This window comes from Hyperoodon ampullatus, assembly GCF_949752795.1.
Source record: "Hyperoodon ampullatus genome assembly, chromosome: 3".
Classification (NCBI taxonomy): Eukaryota; Metazoa; Chordata; class Mammalia; order Artiodactyla; family Ziphiidae; genus Hyperoodon; species Hyperoodon ampullatus.
The window spans coordinates 80,584,115-80,596,447 of NC_136916.1; the positions used below are offsets into that span (position 1 = coordinate 80,584,115).

General features: G+C 38.2%; 1 protein-coding gene across 1 annotated transcript in view; it reads right to left on the reverse strand.

Annotated features, from left to right (window-relative positions):
* Positions 1-12,333, reverse strand: part of CHD2 (chromodomain helicase DNA binding protein 2) — a 118,333-nt gene that overhangs the window by 22,130 nt on the left and 83,870 nt on the right. The window contains exons 28-33 of the mRNA XM_079700161.1: positions 8,537-8,675; positions 8,194-8,344; positions 6,951-7,073; positions 5,368-5,496; positions 4,315-4,455; positions 2,487-2,621 (exon numbers count right to left, since the gene is read on the reverse strand). Of these exons, the coding sequence (XP_079556287.1) occupies positions 2,487-2,621; positions 4,315-4,455; positions 5,368-5,496; positions 6,951-7,073; positions 8,194-8,344; positions 8,537-8,675 (818 nt within the window). The remainder of the gene's footprint in view (positions 1-2,486; positions 2,622-4,314; positions 4,456-5,367; positions 5,497-6,950; positions 7,074-8,193; positions 8,345-8,536; positions 8,676-12,333) is intronic.

Genomic DNA, 12,333 nt, shown 5'->3' on the forward strand with positions numbered 1-12,333 from the left:
AGGATTACCAAGCCATTTGAAAAATATCTAACATGAGTGACGGAAAACAAATCTAAGAGAAATATAAAAACATTCAGAGAACCATATGGGGAAAAAAGATCTTGGAAATAACACATGACAAGAGAAATGAAAACCTCAAAAGAAATAATGGCAGATAAAGCTAAGGAGATCTCCAAGAAAGTAGAGTTAGAAAAGAAGAAATGGAAGAAAGTTTAAGATAATATTAGGGACCACTCCCAAAGTCCAATATCCAAAAAGTAGGATAAAATTAAGAACTGAGGAGGAAATTATCACAAAATAATTTAAGAAAATTTCTCTGACCTGTAGGGCATGGCTGTCAGCCACTAAGTATCTAATATAAGGAACTATTAAGGAACATGTCCATGTAACTTCAGAAGAGTGAAAATCTGACAAACTTCCATCACTTTGTGATAATTTCCATAGCTATATACTTACAATTTATTTTTCAGTATTGTACTTAAATTTTTTAAAAGCACACAAAATAAACTGGAAGATACATGACTGTAACAGATAAAAGATTAGTATTGCGAATGGATACAGGATTCCTATAGAAAAGGTAAGAAGAGAAAAATTACCTGGAACAGGCAAAGGATATGGAAAGGCAATTCACCAGAAACATGAATGCCCAATAAATATGAAAGTAAATGGTCAACAGCACCACTGGTCAATAGTTCATACCACTTAGATTGGCAAAAATTAAGAAGTTAGAAATTACCAAGTGTTTCCAAGACTGGAACTGGAAGCAGCTGGAACTCACATTCGTTGCCGGAAAGAGTACAAATCTCTACAATCACTTTGAAGACTAATTCCACAACATCTAAAAGCAGTAGATGTGCAGACCCAAAGAAACACCCAGCAGAAAAGCTCAAGCTACACACGAGCGAAGCTCTTACACATGTGTATAAGAAAATATTTACAATTTCACTGCAGCCAATTTGTAGTAGTAAACATTTGGAAAACCCCAATGTCCATCAATAGGAGAAAGAATGAATTGTGCAAGTCATAAAACAGAATAATATGAAACACTGAAATCAGAGACATAATTATCAACATGGATAAATCTCAAAAGTGTACATGCTGAGGGAGGAAACATAAGTTACAGGATACACACAGTGTGGCATTTATTGATAGGTTCAAATCTTTGCTCTACATCTTGGACAAGTTACTTAACTCTCCTCACCTTATTTTTTAAGGGGTAAAATAGAGATAATTACCTACCTCATAGGTTGTTGTGGAGAAAATACACAAAAAGCACACTAATAATGCCTGGCTGTTTATATGAGCTATTACTTACTGTCTTTAGAGACATTAAGTAGTAAAACTCTAGAACCACACATGAGAATTACGATTTGATCTACACTGAAATTAGAATTGTGGTCACTTCTAGGGAGGTAACAAACCATGACCAGAAGCTTCAACTCTATAGCCTGAGCCTTAAAAAATTCAGACCTGACAAAACTTGATGGTACCTCTATCAATGCCTATTACATTCCTGAAATTTTTCTGTATTTTTAGAAGATATCATAATATAAAAACGAGAGTAAATGAGCCAGTATGTAAATGCAATTTTTTTTCTTTTTTTTTAATTCAAGTATAGTTGATTTACAATGTCGTATAACAGCAATTTCTTAAATAGTATGGTACCACAGAAGCGTTAGTTATGATTTTCTCTTATAAACACGGGGCTAAGGAAGAAGCAGGAAACAGACCAGAGAGCTGGTTGTGTAATGAATTTATTCATTTACTCATTTATTGAGCTACTTCTAGCATCTACACATACTTTATATAAGACACAGTACTTGCCCTCAGAGAGCTCACAGGAAGAAGAGTAAAGGGATTTAAGAAAAATGAGATAAGTGCGAAGAGAAAAAAAATACATGTATGCATACAGGTTTCTGGGAACACGGGAAAAAATGGGTAAAAAGAGAGAAGACTGCCTTACAGGATGAGGTCAAAATTCTATGCTTTGCTTCCCCAGAGCAGGAATATTTTGAGATTTGGAAGATCACTTTCTCTCTGAAACTAAATTAACTATTCAAGTGAACAGTGATGTGTGAAAGTTTGGGTAAAGGAAAAGACCTCAAGAGAGGAGGGGAAGGGAAGCTAGTGCAACACGATGAAATATACACGTGCAGCTTCAGTAAGGGCCTAAGTCCCTGAGGACGCACTGGCCTGTTTCCATCCCATACAAGCCTTGGTCCATGACTCCTCCCCTCACCTGCCCTGTCTCCTATGAGGAGATGGACCACATCCTAGGCCACATCTTGGCTCCTAGCCCCGCAACACAGGAACACATAAGATAGGCCGTGCTCGCCACCGCTCCAGCTCACGCAGCCAGGACCCCAGCCTCGTCTCAGGTCATGCTGCTTAGACCGACTGAGGCTGTGTGGCGGGAACTATGAAAGGCAAAGCCGCAGCAAGCACTGTGGCTGCAGACACCAGAATTCCTCAACTTCAGGACTTACTATGCTGAATGTCTCCTGGTCCAGATCATCATCCTCATCCTCTCCAATGGGGACAGGTTCGCTTCCTGCTGTAATATGGACAGGACCCTGAGATCGCTTTGATTTACTTGAAGATTTGGCATCACCACCTTTAGGCTTTTAAAAAAGAGTTACAAGGAATCATTGTCATTTGCGTACTCCTGTCTTGCAATTTGGACTTCTCAGCTATGTCACATCACTACAAGTGGGTACAGAGGATGGCCTCAGTTTTGAGACATCATGAAGCCAAACCTAGTTGATTAACAGTTTAGTCATATGTCATTCCCACTTCTGTCTCTAAACACAGCCAATTATAATTTTAGCTTCATCAATGCTATTCTGGCTTCTATTCTCTTATCCATAAAATGCATAAAAATGTCATCAAGAGGTTAAGACTGTGAATTGGCAAAGCCCTCACAGAGTAGCTTGTAGCAACTTAAAAATGAAAGTACACTTTGATCTTGGAAACTGTATTAACTAAAATATTTCAAGTGACTGAAATTTACATAAATCCACATGGGTAAAGTTCATTTATCCATGAAAGGGTGCAGAAGGATGGAGACAGAGATACATATAAAAAATAACTTTATGTATGAACATTTAAAAACATAAAACAATACTATGCTTTGATTACGATTATGTAATATGTAGTAAAAGTATAAAAACGTGGGCAGGAAGGTTTCACACGAACTTCAGGGCAGTGTTACAGAGGAGAGAAGAGGGAGGAGAGCAATGAAATTGGGAGAAGAAACAGAGGGGAGTCCCAGTAATGAGTGCATGGATACCAAATACAGTAGCCCAAAAAAAACCTAGTTGAAGTAAACATGAAAAATGTTAACAACAGCTGCAATATCTGGGTAGTGGACACATGGATGCTGGCTAAATCATTCTTTGTGCTTTTATTTTTTAAATATTTCACCTTAAAAGAAGAATACCTTTCTGCAGAAGCACAGATGCAAAGAAAGGTATCTGTTACAGTACAGTTTATAACATTAGAAATTTGAAAGCAATTTCAATATGGGAAACTTAAATTGTTTCCAAAATGTTATAATCAAACAAATCTTCCTTATCTATTAAAAATGATTTTAACTTTTATTTATTCACTTGGAAAGCTGTTTGTGATATATTGCTAAGTGGGTAGAAAAGGTTATCCAAACAGTCTGGTCTGATTTTTATTTTATATTTGTTCTTATATGCATAATAAAGAAGTTCCAAAGGTGCTCATCAAGAAATCTGTTAGAGCTATAACTGGATGGTGGAATTAAGGCAGTTATTTGTTTGTATGTTTTAACAATGACTAAAGATTAACTGCAAAATAATTTCATCAGAAGTCAGCAAGATGCAACACTGTACCAGAATTCTGTGGTTTGGAATGAACTTCATAAAACCCCGACATGAAGATTATATAATAATAGTAGGGCTTTCACCCATTTCTACTCCAAAAGCTTAACTCTTGATACTATTTGATAGTATTTCATGTATTCAGATTCATCTGTGGACTGTGCTTTTCTACCATGAGTCTGAGACCATGTATCAAGTAGTTACCTGTCCTGTCTCATTCCAACAGCCCCTCTGAAATGTGTAATAAAAGAGCAAATAAAGGATTCTATATTAAAGAACACCACAACTCACACACTCCCCTCTCTGCAGGAAGAGGTGCAGGCATCCCCCTGACAGCCCCATCCTTCCTTCTGGGATATACTCATAAAATGACAATTATTTCAGGGCCCTCAAACCCATTCTACTTCTAAATCCTAGAAGGGAATTTCAAAGGCTGCGGGCATCTCAGTAAGTAGAATGACATCGATACCTTCTCTTTCTTATCTTTTGATTTCTTCCTTTCCTTGTCCCCTTCCTTGTCTTTCCTAGAACTCATTTGTTTCTCCTTGTTCTCCTTGTTCTCTTTCTTCTTCTGTTTCTTTTTCATTGGACTTTTTTCTAAGCCATCATCCTAGAAAACAAACAAGGTTATGAGCTTTTGCCACAAACTTTACATTTCCTCATTTACTTTCTAGAAAAAAAAGCACTGCCCCCAATGGTTCATCACTGTGTCCACAGAAGCATGTTCTCAAGCATAAAGCCTTAAAGCTATCTGCTTAAAGTGAAGCCTATAGAGGCAGATGCTCTTCACTTACATCTTCTCTTTATTTCTCATAGCAACCCTTCAACACAGGCATTATCATTCCCATTTCACAGGTGGAAAAAACTGAGGAACAAAGAGATTATATACCTGCCAGGTAGTAACTGGTAAGGTTGCTAGTATTTGAATTCATGCATGCTTGACTCAAATCCATGCTAGTTCACATACCCACTGCTGATCCTGGAAATAACCTCAAAGGGCAATTACACTTGAAGAGTAACAAAATAAAATCCCATAAAGTTTTCAGTCACTGAAACAACAGACTGAATGCTAGCAAGTTACTTTTCATATTGTTTAGACCAGAGGTTACAAGTTGACAGGCCTTGGGCCAAACCTGATCCACAGATGAGTTTTGTTTGGCCCAACAATGGTAACAGCTGCCCCTATACATTAGGCATGAGCTCCCTGGTTAACCAGAGTCTCCACCACTCCCTATCGCTCCCAGCAATGAGGGTGAGTGTCAATTGCCATTTATCACTGAAATTTGCATGGTTCCCTTCATTTCCTTCCATTACAAATTTACTTCTATTATGAATTTTCAATTGCTGATTTTAAATGAACAACTATATTCCTCTCTCACAGGTTAAGCAAAGACATAACATAGTTTCTATTTTTATTTCATCTACTCTGGCATGTAAACCAAACACATTTCAAATGATTTTATACGAGTTGGCACAATAAATGTAACTTAAAAATAATCTCAACTGAAATGCAGCCTCATACCTTTACTTCTCCCTCTTCTGATGGATTATCTGAGTGTCTAGGAGATGAAAACTCAATTCCATGCTCATCTTTCAGCCTCGGTGCTTTGTTTTCCTTCTTTACTCGAGGCTTCCGCTTCTTTAATTTGGCCTGGAAAGGGTAAGAAAACGATGATAAATCAAGTCCCTCAAGAGCATGACCAAATAACATCATGATTCTTTGGAACAGCAGCAGCCATATAATTCAAACAAGGAAACTCAGAGAAAATTCAAAGGAGTGCAACCAATTTTACCTGAAGTAGAAAAAAAGAAACTATAGGCCTTATAAATCTCCTATGCCACACAAAAACATCCATACCCTTGAACTTACTGATTCCATTTTTTGGAATTCAATCTAAAGATAAAATTCAAAAGAAGAAAAAAAAAACCTTATGTACAAAGATATAAATAAAGATAATATGTAAAATAAGAGTAACAGTAAAAAAACTAGAAGCATGTTATATCTAAAAATAATGAAAAGGTGTTCATCTACTCAAACAGATACAGTAATTTAAGCAAGTAAAAACATGATGCATGGGCTTCCCTGGTGGCGCAGTGGTTGGGAGTCCGCCTGCCGATGCAGGGGACGCGGGTTCGTGCCCCGGTCCGGGGGGATCCCACGTGCCACGGAGCGGCTGGGCCTGTGGGCCATGGCCGCTGGGCCTGCGCGTCCGGAGCCTGTGCTCCGCAGCGGGAGAGGCCACAACGGTGAGAGGCCCGCATACCGCAAAAAAAAAAAAAAAAAAAAAAAAACATGATGCCATCTGTCTCCCCAGAACCTAACTTATAGAATATCCTCAACATATTATGTGAAGAATGACATTAATTATGACACTACTCCACAAAAAAGGACAAGGTATGGGATTGGTTTTTTTTCTAAAATTTGCTTTCTTTATAATATAGGGAAATTAATACAAATGGCATAGCTCTAAGAGCACTTAAGGAACATGCACACACAAAGGCTACTACTACTGGCTGTAACTTATAGTATCTCCTAACTGTGATTCTCATCTTTTTAGGCCTGAATTGAAATGAAAAGTTGGGGAAATAAAAGCTAAAGCTCAGATGAGTCCATTAGTAACTCGGTTGAAATTTTTCACTGAGCAAGTAAGGCAACTGTAACTGAAGTCCGGTTTCTGAATTAACTGTGTATCCTAATTCCCCATTTTATCCCTGGGACCCATGATTACAAGTAGCCGAGTGTTAGCTGTAACAACAGGCAAACCCAGTGATATTCACACAGTACTGAGAACTATATTCCAAAATTGAGGAAGGAGCATAAAGACACAGCAGCAGTATGTCTAGACCAGTGGCACTGGGAGAAATGAGGACTATTTTGAGGCAATATTTGAGGAGAATGCCAAGATGTTTAGGTCAATTACTAAATGAACATTCCTATCATTACCCAACCAAACCATCATTACTGGAACCTCAATACCAACACCTGACAAGGAGAGGGTTAGCGTTCTGTGGAGACACCTGGAGAGGGCATCTCTTCCCCTACCTAACCCTGCAGGGCTGGAGCCTCAGACCCGTGGACAGTGCCCGGCTGGCAGCTGCACTCACCTCTTCCCCGCCCGTCACGGCCCCCTCCTTCTCCAGACTCTTCCTGAGCAGCTTCAGCAAGTAGTCCGCTCGGGTCTGCAGCTGCTTTCCCTGGGGCTTTTTATCTGTCTCCACTGGCAGAATCTTCAACAGGAAAGGAAGAGAAGTACCCGCCACGGCCCATGGCCCGGTTAGTGGATCAGGATGAACAGAGATGACGAACAACTGAGCAGTCCTTTCCCTCCCCACCACCCAAAATACAGATAAAGCCTCAGATCCTATCTCATGTCCATGGCTCCCAGTCACTGAAAATCCCTTATGAGCCGTTCTCGTTTTACAAAATGGGATGGAGAAATCCAGCTCTCCCACTGGCTCCTACCTGTGCTGTTAACAGGGTAGAACAACTCAGGTAGGAGGGGCTTGTTGGCTTCATCTGCTAGAGCATCCCAGCCGTCGTGGATTTCCTCCTTCCAGGAGCAGGGAATCCCTGGAGCTAGGTTAAAGCTTCGTTTTAGATTGAAAATGCTTCTTAGAGCATTGCTGGAAAGCACTGAGCTATGCCAGGACACAGCTGGACCTCTCAGGCCAGACTGGATTTGGTCTCAGTGCTTATGGCAGGGTGCTGTCACCCTCTGAGAACATTGCACCTGGGATGAGCATTGTTTGACGTGCCAGGAAAAGCCCTGCCAGGAGCACAACATGGAGCGCATCCTACTAAAATTTGAGCCAGCTTTCCCTGCTTACAGCTCTGAGCACGGCCTTACTATACTTGGTAGCCTGATGTGCAACGGATAGGGTGGGAGGCTCGATTTTGTGGGAGAAGTACAGCCAGAGTTTAATTCCATTACAAAAAATACCAAGGTATGGCTCATTCTTTCTTCATGTGTAGAACTGAAATATGGCTGTTTCAAATATTGTTAAAGAAAGTGCCAACAACTAAGGCCGAGGAATGCTCTTATTATTAATAATCTTACCCTGGTATTTGTTGCAATGAGATTTGACCTACAATAAAAATCAGAATTTGAAGACTTCTCCTATAATTTCCCAAAAATTTCACCTGGCTATTATCGTCATCTCTGAAATAGTGCCACAGTCCACTAAAGATGGTAATGTTTCCAAGGATAAAGAAATCCCAGGAATTTACTATTCTTCTAATTTCCAATTTGATCCCCACCCCCCAGAAAATAGTTAAAAGTAAGTAATCAATATAAAAATATTATACAACAAATCTTCTAGACATCTCCAGCATCACAGAAACACTTACTTTGTCAGTTAACTTAAGCTCTGGATCCGTTTTAATGAGCTCCCAGTTTCCATAGCCATGTTCATAAATTCCCAGCAATAGGCGAGAATCATCCTCTACTCCCCAATCGACATCAAAATGTGCAGCTTTGACACGACAGGTTAAGCAGTATCTGAAAAGATTTCCAAAGCAGGAGGACATTAGAGGAGGGGTCTTTCTGATTTGGGAATAAACACCAATGAGCAAAGCATTCTGGTATGTTAGACAAAAGACAATGAAAATAATACATAACTACACATAACTGTAACTCAAATCTGTTTTCTAATGGCACAACCACCCATGCATGGGCATGTATTATACTCACTTTTTTTTTTCTTCAGGGTCTACAGGGATAGATTTATGCAGCATCTCAAACTCTTCTTCATGTTGGATAATAGATTTCACATTAACCTGAACCCCAGATATCTTGATAGTTGGGCCTCTCTTTTTCCCTGGTCCTTTCCCTAAAGAACACCAATTTCATATTCGTTAAGTGAGAATTCGTTGAAGTTTCACAGAAAACATAGGTCAACAAATCCTGAACTCTTATTCCCTCAGCGTATATCTCTGGTTTATCATTAATTCAAAGATATAATCAAGTAAGGCAAAAAATTTTCTCAATTAATGTTTGTAAAATAATCTCTAAACAATTCAGTTTTTTAAGATTTAGAATTTTTTAATCCAGTAGTGTTTATAATTATATTTTAATCTTCTTATTTTATACTTTGGCTCTAAAATTAATAAAATTTATGAAAGAAGATTTTAAAGGAGTAGTATTAATGCTGAAGTTTTTTTTTTGTTTTTCTAACCCATCAACAGATTTTTAAGTGCTTTAAGATGATCTTTTCTACTAAAAAAGTATGAGATCAAGTTAATACCTAACACATTTGAAATGATGAACAAAAGAAGTCATGGAAAGGTTACCCTAGCCCGTTTCCAATTAAAGTAATCCTAGAAGTAAAAACAAAGCAGTCAATTCTAACCAAAGAGTCCAAATCAAAATGCATGATAATGACACTTGTCTGTGAGGGAAAAGATGGCTCAGAGCCTGAGAAAAGATTTCTTTTTTTTAACATTCAAGTCGATGAAATGGCACTACAATTATAAACAATTATTTAGTGATTCTCACATAATCCACTAGAATTCCACTTGCAAATGCTATTCCCAACAATACTGATGAGTTCTGGAACAGAATGTGGCAAAATGGGAAAGGCACCTCCTCCGAAGATCAGAAATCTGGGATTTATTCCCAGATCTGTACAAACTACCCCCTGTCCCCTTTCCCCTCTCACTTCTAGTTATTAACCTCTCTGGGTCTGTGTTTCCTCATCTGTAAAATAAAAAGACTGCAACAGAAAAATGGGCAAAGGATAAAGAGACAATTCACAGAAAAGGAAATACAAATGGTTCCATGTGAAAAATACTCAACCTCATTCATGGTAAGAGAAATGCAAATTAAATATATAGACATAGCCTTTTTAACCTAAGGTTGGGAAAATTCAAAGATTTGAAAATATGTCGGTGAGACTAAGAGGAAACAGACACTGCCATTTTAGTCAATGCTGGTGGGAGGATATGGCGCAAGTGGCATACACACAAGATTATTTACCACAACACCGTAAAGCAAAAGACTGGAAAGCTAAACGCCCATTAACAGGATACTAATATTGTAAATCCATAACAGATTATGTAGCTCTTCAAAAAAAAAACAAAAAAAAATCAGGCAGTGGAGAAAAGATCAACCATCTTTAATGAATGGTGTTGAGACATATAGTAGCCATATAGAAAAAATCCAAAATCCAAAAAACCTGAATGCAATACCAGGAAAAACTCCAAGTGAATCAGAGATATAAAAGTAAATGAAATCACATAGGTATTGGTGGTGGTGGTGGGGGGGTGATCTTAATGACTTCCTTTATATCCTCAGAGTAGAAAAAAAAAAATTTTTTTAGTTTGTTACAATATATTGAATATAATAGTTCCTTGTGCTATATTAAATCCCTGTTGTTTACCTCTTTTATATATAGTAGTGTGCATCTGCTAATCTCATACTCCCAATTTATCCCTTTCCCCTTTGGTAACCATAAATTTGCTTTCTATGTCTGTGAGTCTGTTTCTGTTTTGTAGAGAAAATGTTTTTAACTAATCAAAATCCAAAACAACAACAGGGTAAAAGATTGATAAATTTGACTATATAAAAATTTTTTAAGTTTTCTGTACAAAATACCATAGCAAAGTGAGAGGACAAATCACAAACTGGAGGAGAACACTGGCAACTTTTATCAGAAAAAGAGAGCCTGGGACTTCCCTGGTGGTGCAGCGGTTAGGAATCCACCTGCCAATGCAGGGGACACGGGTTCAATCCCTGGTCCAGGAAGATCCCACATGCCGCGGAGCAACTAAGCCTGTGAGCCACAACTACTGAGCCTGCGCTCTAGAGCCCGTGAGTCACAACTACTGAGCCCGTGTGCCACAACTACTGAAGCCCTCATGCCTAGAGCCCCTGCTCCGCAACAAGAGAAGCCACCACAGTGAGAAGCCCACGCACTGCAAAGGAGAGTAGCTCCCGCTCGCCGCAACTAGGGAAAGCCCGCGCGCAGCAACAAAGACCCAACGCAGCCAAAAATAAAATAAATTAAAAATTTTTTTAATTCCCTGTATTAAATCTTCTTAAAAAAAGACAAGAAAAAGAGATCCTAAAAATTAAGACCAACAGCTCAATAGAAAATGGGCATAATATATGTACAGACAGTTCACAAGTGGCCCTCAGAAAAGATGCACAACCTTGCTCATTAAAAGAAAAGTGAGATGCCATTTCCCAACTGTAAGTTTGGCAAAAATCCAAACATTTGACAATACATTCTGTTGTGTATGAATATACATTGTAGGTGGCAATGTAAATGGTATCAGATTTATGAAGAATTTGGCAGTATCTAACCAAATTACATATGCATTTTCCCCAGGACTCAACAATCCCACTTCCCGAAATTTATCCCAAAGATATGCTGGCAGAGATATGAAAGAGCATATTCATTAGACTATTTATTCATTGTGGCTTTATTTACAGTGGCAGAAGACTGAAAACAACCCAAATATTTATTACTAGGGGACAATAAAGTTTGAATTAACATCTATCTACACAGTGGAATACTGTGCAATTGTAAAAGGAAGAAGGTATGAACTCTACACAGTAAGATGGAGTGAACGCTGTATGTAAAAATAAGTAGATGCAGAACAGAATATAATGTATGATATCTCCTGTAATAGAGGAAATACACACACACAGACTTAAAATTTCAAAAAGAAACAATGGAAAGATAAGCCCAAAACTAACAGAAATGATTACCTACAGGGGAGGAAGAGAACAGTACTGGGGGAACAGGAATGAAGGCAAGATTCTCTCATCGTGTTCCTGGTTTTGTTCTGACTTTGGGCCATGCAAATGTTTTACATAATTAAAGAAACAAAGTTTCATCAAAAGGAGAAAAGTAGTCCCTAGAAACTGAAAGGAAAAGAAAACAAAAGATACTAAACTATATATCAAGTTGGTGGTATAACCACACAGATAAAAGAACAATTTCAAATAATTTTAAAACATAGTACTTTGTGTACTACTAATGAGGTGTATTTTAAGGACAAAAAGAAACACAAAGAAATCAAACTCTGCATTAAGAAGTCTTATAGTTAACAGTAAAATTAGGGGGATTCCCTGGCAGTCCAGTGGTTAGGACTTAGCGCTTTCACTGCCATGGCTCAGGTTCAATCCCTGGGCAGGGAACTAAGATCACACAAGCCGCACAGCACAGCCAAAGAAAGAAGAAAAAAAACAAACAAAAACAGTAAAATTGGTATTAATATTTGGAAACATGTATAAGACAAATACATGATTATGTTAACATTTTTAGGAATAATATTTTCAACTTAAGCAAAGAGATATCAATAATCTTACATTAGAATTGGAAATGTTAACCTGGACTCAGGAATATGCTAAATGCCAATTTATAGAAAATACAGGTATATGGAAACAAGTTAAGCAATGCCAGAAGGAAGCGATCAACCAGATGCAGAATGTGAACATGCAGAGAAAAGAAACATGTGGAAAGGAAGGGACTGTTACAAGGA